The sequence below is a fragment of the Rhipicephalus sanguineus genome, chromosome 2 (assembly GCF_013339695.2).
Source record: "Rhipicephalus sanguineus isolate Rsan-2018 chromosome 2, BIME_Rsan_1.4, whole genome shotgun sequence".
NCBI lineage: Eukaryota > Metazoa > Arthropoda > Arachnida > Ixodida > Ixodidae > Rhipicephalus > Rhipicephalus sanguineus.
Genome location: NC_051177.1, coordinates 30,379,322 through 30,405,997, shown reverse-complemented (window position 1 = coordinate 30,405,997; position 26,676 = coordinate 30,379,322). Strand labels below are relative to the sequence as shown.

At 44.2% G+C, this 26,676-nt stretch overlaps 2 protein-coding genes across 4 annotated transcripts in view; both read left to right on the top strand.

Moving 5' to 3' along the window:
* Positions 1 to 82: 82 nt before the first annotated feature.
* Positions 83 to 22,855, top strand: LOC119382633 (protein tumorous imaginal discs, mitochondrial). 3 transcript variants are annotated; one of them, XM_049412277.1, is made up of 12 exons: positions 102 to 301; positions 388 to 526; positions 841 to 924; positions 2,765 to 2,998; positions 6,635 to 6,787; positions 7,857 to 8,004; positions 9,739 to 9,803; positions 13,960 to 14,088; positions 15,250 to 15,365; positions 19,553 to 19,650; positions 22,436 to 22,557; positions 22,648 to 22,855. In XM_049412277.1, exons 1-11 carry the CDS (start codon positions 192 to 194, stop codon positions 22,525 to 22,527), a joined length of 1,368 nt encoding a protein of 455 aa, XP_049268234.1. In that variant the 5' UTR covers positions 102 to 191; the 3' UTR covers positions 22,528 to 22,557; positions 22,648 to 22,855. The 3 variants fall into 3 exon arrangements, with proteins under 3 accessions (XP_037506349.1, XP_049268234.1, XP_049268233.1); XM_037650421.2 differs by lacking the exon at positions 22,436 to 22,557 and having other exon boundaries at positions 83 to 297; positions 384 to 526; XM_049412276.1 differs by lacking the exon at positions 22,436 to 22,557.
* Positions 22,856 to 25,572: 2,717 nt separating this feature from the next.
* The window catches only part of LOC119382631 (uncharacterized), a 34,816-nt gene continuing 33,712 nt past the window's right edge, over positions 25,573 to 26,676 (top strand). Inside the window, exon 1 of the mRNA XM_037650418.2 lies at positions 25,573 to 25,696. The gene's annotated coding sequence lies outside the window, so the exon portion shown is untranslated. The remainder of the gene's footprint in view (positions 25,697 to 26,676) is intronic.

Here is a 26,676-nt window from a genome sequence, read left to right as displayed (position 1 = left end):
GTTCTTAACTAACACCATGCTACATTTTTGATAATGTTTGGTAAACTTTGTACTTTCAGTTTCGATTGGCGAAATAATGTCTTAGTGCTGGCAACAAGCGCACGCGATCTCTGTCGAAGGAGTTGCGGATTCGCCACATGTTTTACAGGGGACTAGGAAATTAAAAGTTTTATAGTTATCAGCATGATATTATGACAATGTACGCGTCACTTCGTGTCACTGCGCATCTAGCCCGCTGTTGTGTGCTGTGCTCGAAGTCGAACGGACTGTTACTCCGGATTGCATCATTAGAAATTGGTTTGTGAACAACTTATTTGTTGTTTCGGACATTCATTCAGTTATATTGTACGAAAGGGCATAAACTTAGATTTTTGTTTGTACAGGGAGTAACACCAACTGTTCTGTGGTCGGCCAGCAGTCCAGACAGTTACACGTCTCTTCAAGTCTCCTGAGAAAAGACTATTACGATGTCCTCGGCGTTCCCAGGAATGCGAGTCAAAAGGACATTAAGAAAGCGTATTATCAGGTAGGTAAACTCGAATAGAGTAAAAGAACCTGTTTGTACAGGTCTCACTAAAATACATAAAGCTTACGGAGTTAAAGGGCCAATTAGGAGTTTTAAAACAGCTGATCGAAAGTGTAGAGAAAGTTCTAGAGAATGATAAACTTCACTAGGGGTATCATTGGTTTCGTTGGTACAGTTACGGGTACTGCATAGTATGTGAATATATTGTTTCATGCTGGAGCACATGGTCTGTTGGTATCGTGCCGCACACGCATCGATATTTTCGCAACAGTGCCACAAGGTTTAGCGATCATTGCTGTCTCGTTCTTGTGCAGCTCGCAAAAAAGTACCACCCGGACACTAACAAGGGAGACCCTGAGGCACAGAAGAAGTTCCAAGAAGTGTCCGAAGCTTACGAAGTAAGAAGTTCTCTCATGGAAGTTACATCAAGGTTGACGTAAAAGGGTTGATGTTGAAAGCTGTGGAAGGTCTTGTGGATTGATGCTGCTTCAACTAAGCTCGGTGAAAAACCCTGGCAGTAAGGCATATGAAACACACACCTGACTGAGAACTAATCCTGGTTGTGTCCCCACATTGTTTTAAACTTTTTACCTGCTTTTGCCATGTGCAGTCTCGCTATGTTGCATTGTATGCTCCCGTGAATGTGACTTCTTACTAGAAATTTTGCATATGGCCGCTTTCAAAGAGCACTGATGATGCTTGTACATAAAACCCGCGTTAGCAGGCGCAGTGCCAAACAATGCAGTCACGGAGCATTGATTGGCTGCACTGCTTCATCTTAATGATAACCTGCATTTCACATCATGTACGCAGGTTCTTAAGGTACTGGTACTTCAACATGGCAGCTTCGGCGACATCAAGGAAGCATATCATGTGGCGGCTAACCTGTTTAAACGTGATAACGATGTCGCAGAAACATTGTTGCCATCTGTGTGTGAATAATGAGATAACCTGCTGTGATGCACTGACAACACTAATGTGATGTCACAAACTTCGCCTTCCACCGTGTTGGTACTCCGACGTGGCAGTGACATCAGTGCAAGCCATCTATACTCTGGAGATATTATGAGTGTTGGTAGTAATTGTAGGAGTAGGGTTTCTTCATTTATTTTGGCACCTTTAATCAAGCTTTGTATGTTGATGCCACATGCAGTGGCTGTATGGGCATATCTGCCTCATGTTACAAGTGTCGCACCAAATTTTGCTCTCAGTTGCCCCACTCTTGCGTTTGTAAAATGTAGTCGAACTGCTGAGAAGGCTTACGCTAAACTTTCAGCCGCTCACTGCCATGTCAAGCGACAAGAATACATGGCCACATACACATGTTAATGCTAAGTATGCTGCGGCAAGCATGTTCATGCACTTAATTATTGTAACACTCTAACCCCAGAATTTAGGCAACTGCAGCAACACTTCAGACTATACAAAAGTCTACTTTCAGATGGTGTACATATAAAACAGACTCCAATCAAAGCTTTGCTCTTGAAGTGCGAGTGGATGCCCACAAAAGTTGCAGAAGTAGATGTTTTTGATACTGAAACTGAAAAGAAAAAGATAAGTGTCCATGCTACTGCTTACCATAACGTTCACAGGATGCAGTAGATGCTGCTCTGCGGCATGTACAGGTCGGTCCACTGTTAAAGGGAACAATTGCGTTCAGGGCATGTCAGGATATCGCTCTCTTGCAACAGTACAGTGGCTTAGATTTACATAAGACTACTGGTGGTTGACAGTTCCGACTCCCTTTGACAGACCAGTACCTTGAACGAACAACGTTTCCACATCCACTTGGAATGAGGGGGCCAGCAAAATGAAGGGGGCTCATTCGAGTGTTCCCTTTAACAGTGGACCGACCTGTACACCTGAAATTCAGAGGAGCCTGCAAACACCCACAGAGCACCGAAAAAATGCTTCCAAGCTTACGCGTTTGCTCATGCCTTTTTTATATACTACTGATGAAAAAAATTAGGCAATTAACAGCTTTGCTGATATTGCTGATTGAGTGTCAACTACCCATTTATAAACAATTTAAGATGAGAGAAGTTTGGTTGCAGTTGGCTTTTTACTTCTGGAACTCTCGCTGGGAAAACATCAGTTTAATAATGCTTTGTAATGCAGGGTTTTGGACTCTTACTGTTACCATTTAAGGACTGTTAATTGCACTCACCACTGAAGGTGTAAATTGTGAAATATGCTTTGATGAAATCAGTAAAGACAATAGGATGCCCTGCCTTGCAGGTGTTGAGTGACGAAGGCAAGAGGCAGCAGTATGACAGCTGGGGCTCAACCTCTGGCTTCGCCGGTGGTGGAAATAGCACTGGAACTGGCCCACAGTGGAGCGCCGAGGGATTCCACTCAACCATCGACCCGGAGGAACTGTTCCGCAAGATCTTTGGTGATCTTGGCGGCCGGACAGGGTTCTCTGACTTTGACTTCTCAGAGTCTCAGTATGGCTTCGGTGGAGCCCAAGAGGTAAGCAGTGTTCAATTAAGCAGTGTTCAATTGTGCAGCGGTGGCAGCAGCTCTGGCAGTGCACCTTTTACTAAAGTGACAACTAAATCTTTATTTGACTGAAAAGCTATATATTTGGTATGGATGTTAAGAAAACAATGAAAGTGACTTAACTCTTTCGTTACTGCATGAAAATGGCCATTTTTTATAGGTCTGAGGAAGAAATTTATTGCTAGTATAAATAATGCTCTAGGTAACATTGCAGCACACCAAATTGTGCATAATGAATTGCTCTTTATAGATAACACAAGTTTCAAAACAAAAAAGATGTTACAAAACTTATAAAAAATCTGAAATCTACCACTTTTGCAGGAACTTGAGAAAAACAGTACAAACAAAACACAATATCTACGAAAATATTACGAATAAACAAAATTCAAAATATACATTTTGAAGGGAAATGATCTAGGAATATTCTAAAAGAAAAATAAACAATCTGCATAAAGCCATTTTTCACACAGATCAAAAATACTGCACACCGAAAACTGCTTCGCCGCTCGTGCCATGCGGTGAAGCAGTTTCTGGTTTTCGTGAAGCACAGGTGGACGCCACAGGTTTCACAAAGAACGTTAGTTTTCTTTTTCAACTTTGCGTTCCTCATAGCACTTGCGGCAGTTTTTCCTTTTCGGCATCTTTTTGGGGTAATGCTGCACTTTTTTGGCGGAGGCTCCGCTCGTGGAACATCATCAGCATCCACCTCGAGAAGCTGTTGAGCGAGCTCCAACCGGAAGGATAGCTGGTCAAAATTAGTTTCTCTGAAGAGTTTCTCTGAAAACAGGGATAAAAAATCGCGCGCCGTCGTGAAACGTTTTGCGCTGCTCCGGTGTGCCGGGCCGAGATGCGTGCCGGGTGGCCTTCTTGGTGAAAATTGAAGCTTTCTGGCTGCCGGCGGCAGCACATCCTGTCCAAGCGCTGTGCGTACCCTGCACATAACCAGGACGTCTCAAAAGTCGTGCACCAAGATCGGCAGATAAGCGCTTCCGACGGACGAGACCGCTCAAGGCCGAAAACGAAACTTACCGGTACACAGCTGAGGATGGCCTGGGCTGGCTCGAAGCATCGTCGCTGTCAGCGCTTGAAAATGAGCTGGTGTCGTCTTCGGACTCATAGCTCGACTCAGCTTCACTAAATTCGTGAGCGGGTTGAGCACCCTTTCGAGTGGAACGTTTTTCCCGCGACGCAGCCCCGCGGGTTGACGCCATGGGAGCGGCCGAGAGATTGCCGCGCGCGCCGACGCTAACGCCCGATGCACCCCTCTCGCGTAGATAAAGAGAAACGAAACCAAAACTGCTGCAAACTGGCTAAAAAGGCCAGATCAACAAGTCAGAGACGCAACGGACCTTCAGAAACGAGCTGTATTTGAATAATATTGCGCAAACTCGGAAGCAAAGCTCGCTAGTGAGTAGCAGGTGTCGTTTTCATGTAATTATCGCAGCCAAAATTTATTACCTCGCAAAACTGACGAGACAATTTGATAATTGACTTCTTAGGAATCGTTTGGTACCAAAATGTTGATACCGTAATAACGGAGCACAAACATGAGCAGCGCATTTTTTTCCCGAGTGTGGCAGCCACGCCCCCTTTTGCGGTAACACATGCGCATTCGTTCGCGAAAAACTCCGTCAAAAATTGCAACGTCGTCAGAGTGGGAAAATTTAAACGGATTATGGAAGAGCAATCCCAGAACTAAACGCGAGATGCTGCAGCATGCACGGGAAAAATTTTTAACCCGTCGAAATCGGCAGCTTTTTTCGTCGATCACCGGTGATCGATTTGAATAGGCGTGGTAACGAAAGAGTTAAAATACCACAGTGTCACTGATCCCGTTAATGGGGAGGCAATCGCCGGGCAAATTCCAAAGGCTGACGTATCAGCCCCCCGAAACGCATCACGAAAGCACACACAATTTAAGGGTAGGTTCTTTTAGTGCACCAGCGAATGCCGGTTGTGGACCAAAGACCAAGTCAGAGCCAAGAGTTGATAACACAAACGAAACATATCCTCAGTTAAGCACTACAAATCACATAAACATGCACACTTGGCTCACATGCGCTCAAATCGCATGCGCTTGACCACATGCGCTCAAATCCAAACACTCGAGAACATTCCAGAATCATTAAAGTTATTTCATATTCACCGGCTTGACAAGTCTATCCACGTAGACTTCAGCGCCGACTATTCATTCCCCTTCCTAGTCGGTGATCACAGGTCTCCTCGGTGACACTCTTCAAAAGTTTTCGTTGCTGCCACAGTGTCATCTCTTGATACTTCAAAGACCGACTGACCGCACTACATCATAAAATAACACGTCTTCTCTGGCCGACTGAACCACACTTCCAATTGAACAACATCTTCACTCCACTCACTGACTGACGCTCCGTCGCCGTGTGCTTATATCGGGTCGCACCCGGGTTTGCGAAGCTTCTACATGATTCATCTGTGTGTAGCACGGCGAAAACTTGTGGAAAGGGTGAGATCCTTCTCTCAGGTTCGTCTTCAGAGATGGACGCGCGTGCCGCTTTGATTTCTCGAATTCTCACGATCTTGCGCGGACATTAGCCTATCTCGGTGGTGTCTTCTGCGGAGAGGGTAAGGGGCGCGCTTTCGGCACCTTTTGGTACTTGTTTTTTCGATGTGAGCGCTCTGTCAAGGCTTACTGTCGGCGCCAGGATTTCATGCCATCGTTTGAAGTTGGCAATGTGTACCTAATTAAGTGCTTGTTTGTGACACACAGAGATGTTTAAATACACCATTGTAAAGGCCAACTTGCATTCTTCAAGTCAAGAAGTATGAATGCGGTTGTGCCGGGGCAACTGCCAGTCGCCATGCGCTAGAGCTTGGCAGTGGAGAAGGGTGATGTAGAAGTCTGTTGTAGCTGGCGGTAAACCGGAATGTCTTGATTTTTTGGTTTCTGAGAGGGCAATGCTTTGTCATCTGCATGGTTATAAAAATAAAGAGCTGCGGTCTACATTGCTCTTAGCCTGTTTTTGTGCAGAAAACAGTGTCATGATTGGAGCGATAGTGGCTGTGTGAAGGATGGCTTAGCCTGGCAGTTAGGCTGGTGGTTGTGTTCTCTCAGCGTCTCATAATGTCATTCTTGAACTTATCACAAAGTGTCAATCAGTTTGGCATCATGTGACAGCGTTGCAGGGAATTCCTTTTTTTTTAATCTCCGATAGGTGTAGCATGCAACGAAAAATTGTTTTGCAGAACATTTCATTAGCACATTTTCACTGAAGAGGAAGTGCTTGTTTGAAATATTACGCAGATGCTTTCGGTACGTGTATGTATGCATTTAAGACGCAGTCTTTGCCAAAGAATGAAAAACAATACAAAAGGAAGCTGAATGAGGTAACGTTCTCAACTGCTGTATGAAAACTTGCACATTAGCATACCATTTGCTGATCCTCTGGTTCAGTTTCCTTGGTAATATGATGGATTGTTTCCTCTGGAATGCATTCGGGAGTGCCATCTACCTTAAAGTCTGAGTGGTGTGCTAAGCACCCCACAATTTGCCAAGCTCCAGAGATGAACAACGATGCAGTAGTTAGTGCATCCATCTGCAGTACTAACTGCTGGGCTTTGTGATACTAACAGGTGATCCTCAACTTGACGTTCCAACAAGCCGCTCGAGGGGTTAATAAGGATGTGACAGTCAATGTGGTTGACACGTGTCGTCGTTGCCAAGGCACCCGCAGTGAACCTGGTACTAAGCTGGTGCGGTGCCCGTTCTGCAATGGCAGTGGCATGGTGAGTTGGCCAGTACATTGGTATTGTTGTGGTATTCATACTGTTGTGGCATCTATTTAGATCAAGTACACAGCTACAGTTCAATCTTGTTAATATCTCCGTGAGGTGATTCGGTCAAAGCCACAAAAGAGAATATGTACTGTACTCTCTCCCTCTGAATTTTTTAAAGTTAACAACTATGTCCCTTATTTCGCAATTCCAGTCTATCCATCCAACACATCACTAAAGAGGCTTTAGAGTGAAAGACTAATACCCGTGTCAAGCAGCCAAGTTAAGTGTACTTATGGGGAATACACTTTGGCTAAAGTGCGCTTTACCAAATCTAAGTGATGCAAGCCGAGTGTTACTTGCAGAAGAGTATACTCCGGTTGTAATGCGTTTCATGAATGCACTTTGCTGGATCTCAAGTGCATGTGTCTCGGCCGGTATTGGCTTGCAACGTTTGTATAAAAGACAGCTGCGTTTCTTGGTGAAAAAAAAAAAAAACTTTGTTTTTATGTATAATTCAACGTAACGCAATCATACCTCTGAGTGTATTTTTCTCTTTATACATCTTCGAAAAACGCGCTCGCCGTTTCTTTTTTGCTACAAATGTGCTCTGTTTTCCCATTGAGCACCGCGTATCTAAAGTGTCACTCAGGGTTCCGAAGCGTAAGTGCACTTAACGTGCCCGCTTGTCGTGGGTATAAATGACCTTATACTACTGGTGTAGTATTCTTTCAACACTGCGTTCATTAATTTTGCTGTAAGAGGTAGCTTATTACGAGGGAAAATGAAGGTCAGTTAAAGTTTTTAAATATGGTAACTGTGTACAGTTGTGACATCATGGATTTGAATAAGCATTTTTTTTTTCCATATTTGAGCTGCCGTTACTTATAAGTTCTTCAGTCTTGGTGAGCTTTGTCTTAGGCTCCAATTGTTGCAAACTGAGTCAGATTGTGGTAGGAATCAGTAAAATGTAGCTTTAATCTTTCTCTTTACGAAACCCTACAGCAGTGTTTTGCCCCATGTGTTATCTTGAAGGGATTTCATTACCTTGTGGTAAAGGTGGTTTTTATCCTTATTGTAGGAAACGATCAGCACAGGGCCATTCGTGATGAGGAGCACGTGTCGGCACTGCCATGGCACTCGCATGCACGTCCAAGCGCCCTGCATAGAATGCCATGCCAAGGGCACCACTGTGCAGCGCAAAACGGTCACTGTCCCCGTACCTGCAGGTGCGAGCTCTTGTTTATTGTGCAAGCACTTACTTACTTCCATCTGAAGTAAGCAGGGATCCAACTTGCTGTGGCGGTCTGGTAGTTATGGTGCTCGACTGCTGACCCGGAGGTTGCAGGATCAAATCCCCGCTGTGCTGGCCACATTTCAGTGGAGACAAAATGCCGGAGGCCCGAGTACTTGGGTTTAGGTGCACGTTAAAGAACCCTAGGTGGTTGAAAGTTCTGAAGCCCTCCACTACAGCATCTCTCATAATTATATTGTGGTATTGGGATTAACACCTCAACAATAATATTAAGCAGGGGGCCTATGCTATATTGTGTTTACTGCAGTCATCCCAGAATATATCGCACTCTAAGCAGACTGAAATTCTCCAGTATATGGATAACTCGAAATACAAGATTATGCCTTATGGAACATTTTCTAAAAATTTCACATTTCGTAGACTCTCTCTCTTGGACTATCTCAGACACCATGACCGAAGTCTTTCTGAAACACTAGGATATGCATAAAACGCGACACCCTGGTTTTACTAGCTGTAATGCCATTCCACAGGTAGGCTTATTTCAGGTTACTAGAAGGGTCATTCCACGCCAACTGTCCCAGCCGGGGCGCTCGACAAAAATCAGTTTCTCTGAAAAAATTTGAGAAAATTATGCACATATAGATATTAGTCCTACAGCATTTTCCCCAAATATTTTGAGCGGCAAAAATTTTTCGAGCACATGAGCGCCATTTGAACTTCTCGAAGTGGTGGAAAGCCACGTACGAAAGAAAAATTCGCTATAAATGGACTGTTTCACACATTCATTCGACACTTGCTTTTTTGTGTTTTCAGAGCATCGCGCTATTATCATGGGACAGTTGCTTATAGTACCTTTATATTTTTCACTCCTTAGCGCATAGGCAAAATTGAGTAAATTGCAGCGTTTGAGGGAATTTTTTTTACAAAAGATGTTTGTAGACCAAATGCATCAATTACTTTTATAGAACACTCCATAACACGTACTATCTCCTAAAACTGTTGTTTTGCCAGTCTGTGGCGCACAGGGTCTAAAATGAAATCCTGAACTTGGAAAAAACGCTACACTGGCCTATGTTGAGACGTCTGTAGCACCCTAAGGTGGTCCAAGAAAAAATAAGCAGAAAAGCGCATACGATTGAGAATCATAACAACTTTGTCCACAGAAAGCTTAATCGAAGTAGTTTTTGTTTTAGTCAAGAAAAATCTTTTTGAAGTTTAGTCTCACCATTGCATTATTTTGCTATGGGGGCAATACAAACCGACTGTACTTACTGCATAAAAAAGAGGTAATTTGTTTTCTGGCCTTGCGAATTTCAGAGGTCGGCTTAAAATCGGGGCAGGCCTAGATTCGAGTAAATTCGGTAATTATTAAAACTCGCACAAAACAACACATTACTTCATTTTCTTTCTTGGAGTGTAATATTGAGTGCCTTGGAGTTATGATATGGGAATTTGACATATACGTAGACAGTGCATCATCATTCGCACATGAAGGGGATGTTCTTGGATGGGAACATTCTCTTCAGTATTCCCTGCAGTGTCATCTTGAACCCAGTTAGACTCAGAAAGAGGCGAGGACTGCTATCATTATGCTGCTGGCAGATCCCTGAAGTGGGGTGAAGTTGGTCTGTTGTGCTCCAGCTCTGTCTCATCCTGTTGTCGCTGCAAGGTGTTTTGTAGCTCACATCCGCTGTGTTTCTTCTTTCAGGTGTGGAAGATGGGCAGACGGTACGCATGCAAGTGGGCAAGAAAGAACTCTTTGTAACCTTCAAGGTTAGCTCGTTTGTTCTGTCTAGGGTAGCATTTCCTCATTAGAGACACATGTGCGAGCGATAGACCTTAAAAAGGTTTTACATGAATTTCATTCCTTAGCAATGGGGTTACACGAACGCCTACGTAACACGTCCTTATTTTTTTTATTTGAATGACAGAAACATGACATTCGGCTTGCTTACAGTGGGAATGACTACTCTTTTTCACGTAGCAAAGATAAAGAAAGAAAAACTGCACACCTGCCTTTGTTTTTAGCGCAGGATTCTTTTGAGTATCTTTTTCACTGCACGACTCTTTGTTAGAAGCCATCTTCATTATGGAATTGTCTTTGTGAAAACTTTCTCTTGCCCCTTAGGTCGGTTGTACATGTATTTATGTCATTGCAGTTTATTGAATTGCACCTCACAAGCTGTTGGCATTACCAGGCTGTTGTCTGTGACTTGTGTTGTAGTATTTAAGGGGGGACGTGGCTTTGGAAAACCAACTTTCTTATAACTTAACAGATGTTGATGAAAATTGGTACAAATATTCAGCATGTCTCCCTGCTGCTTCTAAAAAAGTTTCAGAGTGATATCTTCAGAACTTTTTATTCAATTAAATTTTTACTTCTTGCATTTTCTTGCACTTTGCGCAATGCCTGGAGAGTTTAAAAAAAGGACTAGAAGGCTAGGTGAATATTTGTTGCATAGCTAAATGCACGCTGAGTGTCATGACATTCTTGCTTTATTTTTTTTGCAACACAATATTCTTGCATTGCGATTCTTTTTGACACCTTCAAATCGGGCACACTCTTGGGATGAACGAGTAGTCACTTTGTAAAATTACAAAGCGTCAAAGTGAGAAAGAAAGAATGTCACGACATGCATTGTAGTCTAAGAAACATGAGAAAAGAAACGGAGTCAAAATAGGCCAAACGGTTAGGAAGAAAATGGCTGCGCAAACTTGGCAGGCAGGCAAAAAGGCACTTTTGAGAAAACGGCTCTCGAAGTTTCACCTTGCGTCCAGTGATCTGGAATGCACCAGGATCATAGTTTTTGGTGTTCTTAGTGATGTGAGGTCTCTTGAGCATTTGGTGCTTGCTTTGGTGCACTTTTGATGCCTTTTTTTCCCGTGTGGCATCCTTCTCTGCAGCTCATTGAATGGAGTGCTTTCCAGGCTTCGGGCCAAGTGATGCACAAAACTCTCTATAAGCATGGAGAGTGCCAGTATTATACTTGCAGACTGCCTCATTGACAGCTGTTTCGGCGGCAATCAGTGAAGCGTTTAGCTCTTCTGGTAGAATTGACCAAACTACCGAATGAAGACTCTCGGCCGCATTTTGACTTTTTTTTTTGGCAACAGCCGTGCAACTGAGGGTGGTCAGGTTTTAGTAGACTGGCAGCAATGCAGTGCTGCCAATTTATACGTGTGCGGTGGTGGAGCCTTGCCTTCAGCTTCTGCAGCACGGTACCTGCACCAGGTCAGGGACCCAAGTGGGCAGAATTCATGGCGTGGCTCCTCATCTCTCGAGGTGACATGATGGAACGTTGCCATTATGGCCTTTTGCATGTCATCAATGTCAACGTTGTCACGGATAGCCACACCATAACCAGTCAGTCTTTTAAATTAATCAGGTCTTGAGTCAGGCCGGCCCATCCTCCAAGTGGTTGATCTTTTTTGCTTCTTGATACAGGTGTTGGCAGAGCTGTACCCATCCTCTTTTTGACATGATTTATACAGTCTTCTTTAGCCAATGGAATAAATCCCTATGTTCTTTCTTCAGAAAGAGTCAGGGAAGTATCACTGTCTCCATCAAACATTGGATGTGTGTCGGAGGTCATTCTTTCCAGTGAGCTTCTGAATAAAATTAAGGAGGGGGCCGTGGCATTCAGTACCAACTTTCTTATTCTTTCGTAGGTTTTCATGAAAATTGTCACACTTATTGCAAACATTTCTGGGATGAAATATATGAGCAGTTTATTCAATAACGCGAGTTGGTCAGATATAAATTCAACTCCCTGCTTCACACACGCCACGCTCATTTGCAAACCTCGCCTGTGATGCGTTTCGTCATCCACTCGGTCGCGGAAACGGTAATTTGCGAGGCTTTCGTTATTTTAGAAGATTCATCAGAGCTAGCGGCGATACCAAGCACGAATCCAAGCGTGCCTAAATTGCATCACCAGCGCTTTCTTTCATGCCGATGTACTCGGCCGCGGGGTCCGGGAAGTCGCGCACTATATGCTGGCTGGCGGCATTCGGCGACAATACGCAGTGCTCAGCCGCGGCGACGAAAAATCGGCGCGCGTAACGTACTTGGTCTCTCATTTTGCGGCGCCGACGCGCGAAATTGCTAGCCGCTGCTCGGAGCGGTCAATGCGCGACGAGCTTGACCGGGAGTCCGCTGCCGATGCGTAAAGTGCCCATCCGCACTTTCGAGTAGCCAGCGGACGATGCGATTTGTTGCTTGCGACGAAGCACAGTGCGGTTTGTCCGCTAGCGCGATGTCCGTGCCCGCAAAGTTCGGATTCGTCTCGTAAACCAGCGCCGTAAGCGGAGTTAGGCCTAGCCACGACTCCGAGCAGCAAGCTCGGTCGCGGTGTGCGTGGCCGCGGTGCCCGATGTTTCAAAGCACGTCATGTTCGATCGCGAGTACAAAGAGTAGTCCCGCGAAGTTCTTCGTCACGGAGGACGAAGTGCTGACAAGCTGAACTACCCGAGACGCGCATCTGCGATGTTCGCGACGAGCGCGGCACGCTACCGTCTATCGTACACTGATGACGGCGCTTCCGCTTGCAGCTGTCAAACTACAGGGTAATCATATTCTAAATTATCGTCGACCCGTGTACACAGAACGAGAGCGGACGCGTCACTAAGTAGCGTGATTTTCGACAGTCGTAACATCAGGTAACATCGCGACGCGTAAGCAGCAGACGACTGTCCTCTCGAAGCGAGCATCGGACCAATGGCGAGGCGTCCTGGAGCAACATGGCGGACGCGGCCAATCGGAGGCCTCGAAACGACCTTCAGAGATTTGCTTTTTGTGCGCTTGTTTTTAAAGGGAGGCGCCAGCTGAGGCGGGGAATTTGAAAAGGAAGAAATGCCCTTTACGGCGAGCTCAAAATGGCGGCGCCCGGTTGTACCGTTGCGGAGCAAGAAATTTTTGAAAAGCACTGTTTTTTTTCGATCTCCACAATAATTTTCGACACCTCAGCCCGCGCAACTAATTTTTTAAAGCACTTCTAGGTGGTTTTCAGGGAAGATATTTTGGAATCAGATAGAAAAAGGGCTACAGAAACCGAAAATGTGATTTTCAAAAAATCGATTTTTTTGCGATTTTGCGCGATACGAAAGCCGCGTCCCCCCTTAACACTCTAAGCGTTCTTTGAATTTGCTTTATTCTTTCAGACAGCTCTAGCCATGAAATTACTTTTCTACTTCTGACACTTAGGTAGTCTAAAATGAGCAAATATGTGGTCAAAGAATCATAACTTGTTTGTGCAGTTAATAATTTCAATAGGAGTTATACAGAGCTTAAGCTGTGGTTTGCTTTTCCAATGTGCAAGATATTTGTGTCAGTTAGGAGCGTGCAAATATTAAAAAATTTCGAATAATGAGTCGAATAGTGCATATCCGAAATAGTGAATATTTTTCGAATACTTTTCAAATAATCAGCACCGACGGGAAAACCCCGAAGGAACATAGCGTTGGAACAGTGATTGATCATTTTTCTTGTTTTAATTATTGAATTGCTGAGATGCATGCAGCCCAGTCATGCAGTTCATTGTCATGTTTATTCATGAAACATTGTTTAATTCTTATGTCTCAGTTTTATTTAAATGGTGATGCCGAATTATCACTTTGAATACTGAAGTAATTGCTGTATTTCAACCTACAGTTATACAAGAGATCTCGAAGGCTAATTGCTGCTGTGCACGAGCTTGTCTCAGTTTAGATAATTGTGGCATTTTTTTCTGTCGCATAAAAGTAATTGTCATGTTTCTTTGCTACAGTTTATATTTGTTTCAAAAGAATTGTTCTGGGAATCTAGGGCTGTTTTGCAAACGGTTGCCTCACTATTCGAAAACTATTTGAATACTATTTGATTCGGTTTGAAAGTTTACTATTGGCACGTCCCTAGTGTCAATCCTTGACCTGCATGTTGTTCTGTTGGCAGGTTGCACGGAGCGACTACTTCCGCCGTGACGGGGCAGACATTCACACAGATGCTGCCATCACGCTCTCTCAAGCAGTACTTGGTGGCACTGTGCGTGTTCAAGGTCTCTATGATGACATCATGCTGAAGGTTTGTTCCAAGTTTATCACTTTGGCTCATCCGCCGAGGTAGCTTGGAAGCCGAGACACTGTGTTGGTGTTCTCAAGGATGCGGTTTTTATTTCCTGTCATGACGACCGCATTTTGATGGGTTCAAAATGCAAAAGCACCCATGTACATAGATTTAGGTGCATATTAATGAATTGCAGGGGGTCAGAATATGTGTTGCGACCATTTCGCAAGAGTGCACATAGCACAAAAAAAAATAACATGCATCATAAGGTCTGGCACTCAAGCTTAATATACTTCGGATGTGCTACCAATAATAAATACATTTAGTGTATCTCAAGGTTCTCAGAAACATTTTGGGGGTGGACATCTTCCTACAAAGAACGGGGAAGTTAGAGGCAGTCATGACACACACAGTAATGTAGCTGAAATTTGTTCAATTCATTTATTCATCCAGTAATTCAATAGCTTATTCAATTAGATTGTAGTAGTTTGTGCATATGTTATTGTAAGGGTTATTTCAGAGGGTGATATTGCCAGCATTACTGTAATGTAAGCATAAATGTCTCTGATGGATTACTACACTTGGCAACAGCTTTTCTTGACAGCACTGTGGAAACTACAGAACCAAAGCACATGCCTGCTACCGTGCCAAAAAATAGTACTTAAGTTTACTGATTATTTTTTCATTTGCGTTGCTGAAGTAAATGCTGCTTTATTTATTATGAGACTCAAACAGTTGCGGGAAGTCGTAAACAAAATACAGTTATTGCTCACCTTGCAAGAATGCCTTCCTTTTCTTTCCATTTCTTAGACAGCACTACTTTTTAGCACGCCCGTTTTCCAAAGTAAACATGGTGTCCATGATGTAGTGGGTCAGTGTGCGGCCGCAAACGCGCTGTTTAGTTCTCCAAGAAAAATATACTTGTAATAGCACACGAAAATGTACACTGAACAATCGAAATCTCACCCCATTCACATTCCATGTATATGGCTTTTTAAATGCATTAACGATGCGTGTGAGCAAAACCGATATCAGCCGCAAGCTGCCATACTACTTGCAGAGCAACGTGAATGTGCGGAAGCCCCGCCTCCGTAGCCATAGCTCCACTGTCAAGATAAGTTGTCGCCAAGTATATCAGAGTGTTTGTTAATCTCTATTCATTCTGTCCGCTGCTTACAGATCCCCATGGGAACCTCATCACACACCAAAATTCGGTTGGCGAACAAGGGAGTGAAACGGTTGAACAGCACCGGATACGGAGATCACTACGTCCATCTAAAAATCCGGATACCACAGTTAGTTCACCTTTCGTGATCTGTGCAATGGCTTTATACTAGGGGTGTGCGAATATTCGAAATTTTGAATATTTTTCGAATAGGGTTTGCTATTCGATTCGTATTTGCACTGGAATTTTACTATTCGAACTATTCGAACTTCCCGAAAACGAATATACAGTCAACGTCCGATTGAAAGTGACCCCTTCAGATTTTTAATATGCTTCACCTCATTTCACTCTCATATTGCGGCAAACCTGCTTTTCAAGCTCCGTTACGGTCGAACTTTGCCAAGACGCATTGTGAATTCCATTGGCAGATTCGGAGCACTTCCGGTAGCAGTATTTCTGCTCCATTCGGAGCGAGTCTGTTCCATTGGCGGATTGAGAGTGCTCCCTGTATGTTTCATTGGCAGATTAGCAGCTCCGGCACCAGATCCACTCCATGGAGCAGCTCTCTCTACTCCGCAAAAAGCAGTGGATTCGACCGGAAGTTGCAAGCTCCCTGCGCGTGCGCAGAGCGTGGCGTACCACGTGTGCGATGAAGTGCGCTGTCCGACCGCGCCCGTTCTCTCCGCTGGCGCCTGTGAAGGCGAAAACTGCGCAAACCGCGAGGAATGCTGGGCGCTTGTGAAGCAGATGTGCGCTAGCGCCTCCTACTGTTTGCTCTGGCGAGGGCGCTTGTGTTCCATTGGCAGATTTCCTTCGGATGCTCTCCACGGAGTGGAGTGCTCCGGCGTAGAGTTCGTTGGCCACTCCGAATCCGCCAATGGAATTCACCAACAGTCAACGTCCGATTGAAAGTGGCCCCTAGATTTTCATTATGCTTCACCTCATCACACCCCGGTATTGCGGCAAAACTGCCTTTCAAGCTCCGTTACGGTCGAACTTTGCCAATACACAGTCAACGTCCGATTGGAAGTCGTCCCTAGATTTTCGATATGCTTCACCTCATCACACATTGGTATTGCGGCAAAGCTGCCTTTCAAGCTCCCTTATGGTCGCAAATGTACTAACACAAGAAAACGCTGGTTCTAACATTTAGATGAAAGATGTGGCAGAGGTGGGGGTTCAATTAATGCTGTTTTGGACCTGAAACTTGGGCAGGAAGTCCGAAAAATCGGAAGCCGAAGCTTTTTAGCATCCAAAATTTCAGATGTTCTTGTATATCGACGTCTACGAGGCAGATTTGGAACTCCGGACTTGAAGGGAGCACACCCTTGTCCGCCACATCACTTGGGCTTCCACAGAAGTTGAAAGAGGAGGAGAGGCTGAGGAAATGGCACCTTTGCCTATCACATGTAAAGTGTTGTCGGCAAGACTTTGGTTGCACCAAATCATGTACATAAATAGAATTCGGCCTCTACATTGCCTCATTCTTGATAAGAAAACTATGAAACGCCGCCCCTCCAGTGCTTCGTCAACCTAGCGAAAAGAAACACTTTCATGTTGCTACCTTATAAGAATATGCTTAGGAATCCTCTCTAACTGCAATTTCGCTTTGAAGTATTCGAAAGATATTCTAGAAATATCCGAGAAATATTACAAAAATATTCTATTCGATTCGCACTCACACTTCAATATTCGAATTCGCTTCGCACCCAAAATTTTGCTATTCGCACAGCTCTACTTTACACAGTTAAACCCCTGTATAATAGACGCACTGGGGAGCAGTTCTTGTCCCTTATACGAGGTGTCTTATAAGCAGGGTACCACGTTCTCATTTTCTGATCAACCCCTATATTGATGTAGGCACACTGGTGTCCCTTATATACTTATTTGTCTCTCACATCGGTGTCTCTTATAAAAGGGCTCAACTGTAAAAGGCTTCAGCTTTGCGTAAAACAAGTTTCACACCTGTCACTAGCATTAGTTGTTCCTGCAGAAGTATACAGGCTGAGTATAAATTTTAAATTATATACAGCCCGCATTCTCATTTTTCATTTTATGACTGCTACACTCGAGTCCCACTACAACGAATTTCACGGGATACGCAAAAAATTTCGTTGTGGTGGAACTTCGTTAACTCAAAATTACCATGTATATATATACGCCAAACGACAAAGCTGGGAACGAAACCGGTATCATTGTCCAACAAATCTCCCCGATGGCGTGGGGCCAAAGGTTGAGACGCGCCTGGGGGTGGTCAGCAAAGTGTGAACTTCACCGGAGAATGCATTTCACGCCGCTGTTACACACTTTTCATACATTGGGACTGATGCCTAACCCAACGCGCGTGCCCGGCCGATCGCGAAACGCTCATTTTACGGCACATACGCCGCCACAATGAAGTGGTTTGAATTATCACAATTTCGCTGCATATTTATGACAAAGTCAGCAAGCGTGGCAAGCTGACACTTACCGGAAGTTTTATTTCCAGATGTCAGTCAGCCACCCCGTGCTGGCTTTAAAATCGTCGACGCCAAGCAAGCACGCATAATTCAGGGCCTTCTGCTGTACAATCGCTCCTCTCAGGGGGACATTCTTCGCCCGCGCGCCCACAAACCAAGTGTAGACGGCCTTGTCAAGCTCCTCATGCTTGGGCAGCGTCACTTTCTTGTGTTGTGCAGACGCACCCGAAGCGAGTGCCTTCTGGATGGAGTCTTTGTTCTTCAGCACCGTGGACAGTCAGCTCGGTTAATTGCCGAAATCATGGGCGATGTTCGATTTTTTCTTTCCGCTTTCTGCCTCGGCGATCATCCGTGCCTTCTATTTGAGAGAGAGAAATTTACGCTTCCTCAACGGCGTAGCCATTTCCACGGAACACACACCACAGAGAAAACCAGAGTAGAGCATGCTAGAACTTGGTCACTCAAACCAGAGAAAACGGCAGCGATTGAGGTGATCCCATGCGATCTCGTGCCGTCTTGTGCAGCCACGTGATGACCGCGCGTGGCTATGGATCGCAGTGGCTCAAATCTGTACTTTGGATTTGTCTTCCAATATGGCGACCAGGCAGCTTTAGTGCGGTTCCAGTTTCGTTCGCGAAGACTTCGTTGAACCACCAAAAATGACTGTCACAGCTTTGGAAGGGCCTTCTGATTTGAGTACTCGGTTGTTCACACTCAGTTCAGTCTAAGTTTCGTTCTCCAAAAGTTCGTTGAAGCGGAAATACTGAATCAAACGCGTTTGTTATGAAGAGAATTTTTTTGCATTACTTTCTATGGGCAGCTGACAGGGAATCAGAAAAAATGTTTGTTGTGGCAGAAATTTTAGTGTAGCAGCGTTCATTGTAGCGGGGTTCGACTGTATTGCATTTGTGTGGCCCTCTTAAAGTGCATAGAGGCTCCTGGTTTCCTGGCACTTAGATGGTCTAACCTCGATTTTACGATCATGAATATAATGAATTATCCAATAAAATGAACGGAATTGAAAAGTTGGTTGGCTTTGATTTAGTTCAGTGAGCTCTCTACCAGTGTAGCAAAGTTGATATTACTTGGAAACCTAATGGTATACTTATTGTGTAAGCAAAAATGTCACAACATGCAGCATGAGCAACTTGTGATCATACAGCATGATCCCATGTGATCGCAGCAACTGCACAGTCGTGTATTAGCTGTTAAGGGTGCAAAACCTGTTCGTAATTTCCATTTGCTCTTCCTTCCTGAGCAACACATTGGCGTGTAAAGCTATTTACGAGCCATCAAAATTGACAGTGAGGTTGTTTGCTGGCATATTCAACGCATTAGGCTTCCATTTCTTGCCTATCTATCTGACTGCACTCTTTCTTTTCCGTGCAACAGTTTGCATGCTTGTAACAAATTTTAGTTAGAACACAGGCATTGTTCTGTCAGATGCAGTTTTGTTCTGACATTCTCTGACTGTACCTTCAGTTCTTATTTTAGTTTCTTTTAACAAGCCTATGAGAAATATATAGAAGCAAAGTCCTTTAACAAGCTTCATGCTAGTGGAGCCACAGGACATTCCGCATGAGCCACGACCATGAAAGCCAAAGAAACATTCTTACACACAAGTTCAAGCAAACACTATCTTTTAATGCAACAAAAAACTTCTGAAAAATCGTGTTTCGCCTAAATGTAAACTCACTATCTTTTAATGCAACAAAAAACTTCTGAAAAATCGTGTTTCGCCTAAATGTAAACTACTTGAGCATGCGACAGGTATTTGTGGGAAATTTCTAGTACAAGGTGTTCGTGAAATGTGTACCGGCTGTGTAAATTTTAGTCTCTCTTCTTTGCCACCTTCTAGGCGCCTAAATGACAAGCAGAAAGCGCTGATTCAGGCGTACGCTGAGCTGGAAACGGACACGCCTGGCACAATCGATGGCCTAGTCAACACAAGGCAAGGTATGGACGGGCATGAATGATGGGCTATGCTGGTGATGTTTTATGGCCTATCCACTGTAATTATATCTGCCACTGATAGTAGACAGTGACGATCTTGTGCCCAGCCGCACTTGTAGGAGGGCTTTCAGGAGTCTTAAAATTTTAATTTTATATTCTCGCTTATTGTTCAGTTTTAGATTTCGGTGCAACTAGAAGTATCGAGGGGTACACGGAGTAAAGCAGTTTTCTTGATAATTTGTAATTGTGCAGTTTTCAAATCCAGCTCGGATATTGCGCTTTTTGGGGGGAGTCTGTAGCTGTGGAAGGCATTGACAGAAAAGAACACCGTTTTCTCTCGGGAATCACAGAAAGGCTTAATTCCATTAACTTGTGTAGGCAATCACTTCAAAATTTTGTTTTACAGTGAGTAGCTATGCCTGAGTGCACTACATACGTGGTGCTAGATGGAACCTATGACTAGATGGAACCTAGGCACTGTAGAAGTTGACGTGGCTAGCTGTGACGCCACCTTCGAAACCTCCAATGTCCCTCGTGATGCATTGCTCGTGCCAGAGATCTTTGAGGCCTCTGCACAGCTTGGGTGTGAGTCTCGTCAAATGCTAGGTGTCGCAGTAATGCAAATGAGTGAGAATTAGAGATGCATGACTAAGAGGCTGGCGGGTAAGCGTAGAGGTAAGTAGGCTTCACTGGAAATATATTCAGAAGAGCTTGTGTAGGGGCTAGTTGGAACATAGTGGAAGATAATGTCTGTGTCGTTCCTGTCTGCTGTCATTGTTAACTTTGTAGTGCTGCCTTCATCTTCCAGGGAGTAAATTAGTGTAGATCTGGCACGTAGAAATTTCAAGTGACAAATTTCTGTAGCAAGGTCATGTCTGTTGCGACCCTTACATAAGGATGCATGTTTGTTGTAGTATTTGACTTAACCATAAATGGCACAATGTAGGAGGTGCTGAAGACAGTTAATCATGATTGCCGTGAAATTTAGTGCTGACTTAAAGGAGCACTGACACAAAATTTTGAAGGCGAGATAATGAGTGAAATAGATGTATGTGGAGCCGTACACAACGTCTACAAAATATCAAGGGCCAATATAGCCTAGAACATATTTAAAGTCAATTTTAAAGTGCATGCCGCGCGACTGAGCGAGATGCGAGCGCTTAGCGACGCCGACATCAACGCGGGGGATGCGTAAACAAACCTACGTCACGAGTTTGTGTTGGCTGGTTGTGCCCTTGCACTTGTGCCGTGCTACCTGCCATTTCTTCCTCCGTGCCTGCGGCTTTGCGTGTGCTAGTTGTGTTCTCTTCCGCTGTTCGCTCGTCGTGCCCGTTGTCAGATGTTATGGTCCGCTCACGCTAGCGGCTAGCCTGCCGCAACGGCGCGGTGCCGCAGAACGTCGGCCGTCGCCGCACGCGCGAGAGCTGTCCAACTTGCACGGCAAGCTTCGCCGGCGAGGCATTCGCGCCTCCGAAAAACATGGCAGCACTGCCAAAAGCGGTTGTCGTCCACTTCGAATCTATCAAGTGGCCGCCGTGCGCTCTGTAACGTGTAAGTTCCGAACTGATGCTTCCATTTGCTTTAGATTCATGTCCCCAAGCTTCGACAGCAATGTATTCGTCCCGATTCGGCGCCGTTTTTGAGAGCCATAGTCAAATAATCGATGCTGTAAGCTTAACGAGTCGAGATGGGCGCTTCCGAATGCTCGGAGGACCTAGATTACGCGTTTGTTAGTTGTTTCTAATCCTCCATAGCTGGCGCCACTTGACCTGGTTCGGCGCCCACCGCACCCATGTTCGCGCGCCGCCTACGTCACAATTTTGCGTGTCCACGTGGCCAGCTGTGTTTTCCCGGCTTCCGGACGCTGTCTAGCTCGGTGCTCTTTGAAACCGAAACTGCGACTGGGCGCTCTAAAAACGTTTCTAAATAAATAACCGTCGCGCACTGGCGCAAACGAGGTTCGCAGCCGTGATAAGTGGATCATAAGCTATCTATTGCAACAAAAAAAACAAGGTGCAAAATTTTTGTGTCAGTGCTCCTTTAAAATTTGAATGGTATGGAACAAGTCAAAACACAGTGAAATAAGTGAGAGGAGGTGCTGCTTACTGTCTGAGGTGCCCTCTATGCAGCCTCCTTTCCCGCCTTCATTGTATATCATTTGTTACAGCATTCTAGTTTTTCTTGCTCATTATCACTGGTTTTCATAGTCTTTTTCTGTGCCCACTAGACCCTCCGGTTTAATGCATGTGCAAGATCGAACACCCCGAGAGGTTGCAGTGTGTAAGCTGCAGAGCAGCCCGATTGTGTGGCCTGAAATGAGAGATTTATAATTGCTTTAACATTTGGTCACCGATAATTTTAAACAGGTTACAGAGAAGACGCTCGTTTACCTAGCTGAGGTTGATTTACATTTGCATAAATTTGATCTCGCAGTGTTATACCCGTGTCTCTGTCTTGTGAGGCCCCGCTGCCACAAATCCCAGCCTAACTGTAAACTTTCGAGTCTGCTAACTTGCTGAAGGCTTGTTGAAAATGCTGCAGTCTGCTGCAATGCTGTTAGGTTCCCATAAGGACTTTGTCCGGCAGTGTCTCAAAAAACCTGCAACTAAAGTGCCGTTTCCAAAGTCTCCTTGTGCTACCTGAAATTTGAGACTTGGTTCTCAGATTGCTAGTGCTAACGAAACTACGGCTCCTGTGTTTCAGCCAGCACGCATAGTTACCAAGATTTTTAATATGTTTCGGTAGTTTTTAAACAGAAAGGAAATTTTCTTTTCTCCTCTTTCCATAGGCGACAAGAAAACGTATGCTGGCAGAGATGAGACTACACAAGAAGGAGACATGGGTATTCTCGAGAAAATTAAGAAGGCTATTTTTGGATGAGCGTCTGCACCGTTTAGGCTTTATATTAAGGTATGCTGCGCTGCTTTGCTTGTGAATGCTGCCCGACGATTGTGTGTGATCGAGACATGTAATCGATTTTCATGTTCCTTCTTCTCGCAGGAAAAACTGCAATGGATGATCCAAGCGGTCTAGTGAAACAAATACGAACTGCGCTGGATGAAGCTGTGGTAGAACCAGTAGAAGACCAAAATAATAACAAAGCGTAGTATCTTATTTCTTCGTTCCCTGAGAGACGTTGTATTTTGGGCCCTATTGCAGCCTGTTAGCTTCATCTTTTGTTAAAACTGGCATCAATAAATGAACATGTCGTTAATCATCACCTGTCCTGGGCGTACAGTTGTCTCTCTTTAATGAGATTTTGTTTTCAGGTGTGCTGAAATTGAACAGTGGAAGCAGCAGTCAAATGCTATCATCCAACAAGATTTTATTAGAAATGAGGTGTGAAAATACGCACAAGCACATCTTACACATACATGACTTTCAATCATCTCATGGCTCACATAAAAAAAATTGAAAAATGGCAAAGCTCACGTGAACAGCAGTAGGGATGAAAGAACCTACCAAGTGTTGAAACGTATGTGTTGCCATCCTAAAGAATCTGCTTTGCTGCATGGCTAAAGTTCTAAGCTTTTTTTCTGCTAACTGAATCGAAGGTGCACTGACGCTGAAGTCACTCAGCCAAAGTGATTTCAGCTGCTTTGACAATCTCTCTAGTTGTCATGTAAAATTCACTTGCAGTGCGTCCTTAGGATTTTATGGATCTACTACATGTAAATTTTCTAAAGCAGAATGCCTTGCATGTTGTACCACAAGCAAGCTGAGTGTTCCTGTTTACTTACTGTAGGATTGCATTTCATTAGGTAGGCAGAAGCCATTTGATGCGGTTTGAACCTCGCATATTCAGTATTCTGGCATACATGTTTTTCTTACGCGATACATTGCTTGTTAGACGCTGCATGTTGTGGGTCTTGACTCTGTCTTGCTACTAATTTTTTTAAGCCCATCAAAAGCACATTCTTCCTTTTTATTCTTGTTAATTGCACTTGTGCAGCAATTGCAACCTCAATTCAGCTTCACTTTGACTTCTTGAACCTTTTGCAGAAATTGAAAATAACTTATCTGGTGCAATAGAGTGAACTTGGGCGTGTTGGTTAAGCATGATGAACCACACAGCGCGAGTGTGGTTGTCTGGTTATCTGGTGCTTTTTTTCAAGTCTCAAGAAACCCTTGTTTGCTATATGACCCAGTTTGTGTAATTACACATTTATCACATTTGAATTTTGAAGTGTAAAGCTGCTGAACAAGTGTGTGTGCTAGTTCATTCGAGTCCGAAGCTGTGTTTAGATGGAACGAGTTCCACGGTCTCCATCGCCAGCAATTCGGACATACTACCTGTGATCGCAAGTATTCTGTAAATACTTCCTTGCATGCCGCAGGACAGCATTTAGAGCATTAATTCAAATAACTTTCTGTAGTGTCGAATGTGTCACTAAAATTTGGTGTAATAGCAACTGCCCACTGGCAACTTCAAGTGTTGACTGGCAAGCAGGGACCGATTGAGCCAGTGCTGCAAATGCTGTTCTAAATTGGTCTTTCGCTGCTTTTACTGCAGAAAGTATCATCAAATGGTGAGATGAATGTACCTTACCTCTTAGCAACACAAAACTGGGCATCTCTTCAAGCATGGACCTGACACACACGTGTCGAGGCTTTTCTGATGCATGTGATAGGTGCCATGTGATGTGTGGGTTCTTGCGATAGAATGGGTATTTTAGTTGTATATTTTTTGCACGTCTGTGGAGTTGGCTGCGGGCACGCGTGCAAATACATACTGATAACTAGAAAAGTATTGTGGCTCTGGACATGTTGCACTAACAAGTAAAGCAGCTGCAACAGTGTTCTCCAACAAAGCGGTGCTTCGTCAACTGCTAGAAGTACTGTGCATTCAATTCAATCCATTTTATTTACCAGTATGTACAGTCGCGCTCAATACGACTTGCAACACGGGAGCGTGTGGCCTCACGAGTTCAAAGATTGCACGTAGCTTCAACATGTTTTTATTTCAACTAAATGATATTTTCTTATTTGGGATCATACCTAAGTGAGAGAACAGCGTTTAGTTATGGAAATAAGGGCCACTGGAAGCCATGCGCAGTCTTTGAACTTGTAAGGCCACGTACTTCTGTGTTGCAAGTCATATTGAGCGCAACTGTACATGCTGGATGGTTGCGTTCGGTTAAAAGCTACATAAGTAGCTCTACGGGACCCAACAACCAGGCTATACAAGGTAGTATCAACAAGCAGTCCAGTACAGTGATTAGCATGAAAAAAAAAAAAACTGCAAATGACAAGTACGTGTGCAGTGTTAAACCAGTGTGTTAAACATGAAATTCAAGCAATAGCTGGAACTACTCAAGGGCACAAATGCTAACTGCAGGAAAAAACATTTTAAGAAATGTTTAGAAAAGAGTTATACAGTACTACTGTAGCAATGCTAGCAACAAAACAATCAAACACTAGCTATATAATTGTTGGTAGAATAACAATGATCAAAGAAATGAAATAGGTTACACAGTATCACATTGCAAGTGAACGAAGTACGAGCGCAAGTCTTCTTTTACTGAAAATGTCGATTCCTAAACCCACATTTGAGATCTGCGGCACTCTGTGTTGCTGAAATTCACCGCCGAGCGGCCGTTTCTTTTTCTAGCACAGCTGCTCTGCGTTTTGATCGAGTGACCGTGCTTGCAACAAACAATATCTCAAAGGCAGTGCTTCTGCAAACTGGGTACACTGCAACGTTGGTGCGTTTGTTTGTGCAATAGCCTCCAATCTCAAAGGCTTCAACAACAACAGAAATGTACTATAAGCACGACTGTGCAAGCTGTATTGTAAAAAAATATATTAACGCAGAAAGTTATGATGAAGGTTTTAAATATGCTGCTTCTCAGTATTTATGGAACATTTGTTGATGCGTACGATTGGTACGATACTAACGCAACGACCGCTTGTAAATACCTGGCTAAATCAGTTAGGTCACACTGGTTTTAGCGCGATATTGAAGCGAGCTCGGCGTTGGAGCAAATTCAAATTCTCGTTGTTTTTTTCGATCGGCGAAGCCCTTGCGAAACTCAAAGGCGGCGCCTAGGTGAGTTATTAGCATCGACAGCTGCTGTTATTCTTGCCACACCCCCTTGACTTCTTAAGCGTGGTGCGCCGTGACGGAAAAAAGACAGGTGTCGATACCTTCGTGTGATGGCAGTTACTGGTGCACTCGTGAGCCTTCAGACTAATCTGTGTGGTGTAAGCTGTAAAATACGGAATCTCAAGTTAAATACAGTCAACATGCCGTATTTCTGTCAGTTCCGTTTACGGCTTGCTGCGCAGCGCCTGCGAAAATTGCTTGCTGCAAAAACTTTTTTAATATGGCTCTCATCGGAAAAGGGGCGATGCTTGGCGCTCCCCTACAACTGAAGAACGATGACTGTTAGCATCGTCTCTTTATACCAAGTTACATGACTGATGTGAATTGTAATGCTGTAACTATAACGGGCTCTGTTGAAACGCACAAGACGCCGTGTAGTGCGCGGTAAATAAACAAACCGCGCTGTAGATGTGTTGTTCTGAAGCGTGCTGTACTGGACTGGTTGGAGCGGGGCTTGTACTCTGTCGTCTTCACTTTGCCCCCCCCCCCCCCCCCCTTATTAAACACACTTCGATTCACTTGCCGCTGTAGGTTGAGGCGAAAGTGGTAAGAGTGATATGAAAGAGAAAGGAACTTGGGAGTTCCTGGAACGGTGCCCCAATTTAATAGACTGTACTGTAGAAGCATATATTTTAAAACGGCGTTTGCGAGAAACCCAAACGAAATGAAAACATGGTGCCGTATTCTGTATTTGGTCGGCTTTCAATGTTTAGTTGCCGCTTTAGTGTCATTATAAGTCGTTTTTCAGTAGAGCATTCTGTCGGTGTGCTTTAGAGCATTCAAAGCATGCTGTATTGATTTCTGTGCATAGAAGGCTTTGCTTGTGTGCAGAGACAGCCATACGAACACGCAACGGGTTTTTGAGTCCGGTGCCCCTCGTGGTTGTTGACATGACACACATTGCTGGCTCTGTTGCATATAGC

Bases quoted from the DNA above. Each gene is read 5' to 3' on its own strand.
- LOC119382633 (XM_037650421.2), top strand. From the start codon at position 192: ATGACAATGTACGCGTCACTTCGTGTCACTGCGCATCTAGCCCGCTGT. The intron at 527-840 runs GTAGGTAAACTC...GTTCTTGTGCAG, and splicing joins TTAAGAAAGCGTATTATCAG to CTCGCAAAAAAGTACCACCC. The intron at 14,089-15,249 runs GTTTGTTCCAAG...CGCTGCTTACAG, and splicing joins ATGATGACATCATGCTGAAG to ATCCCCATGGGAACCTCATC.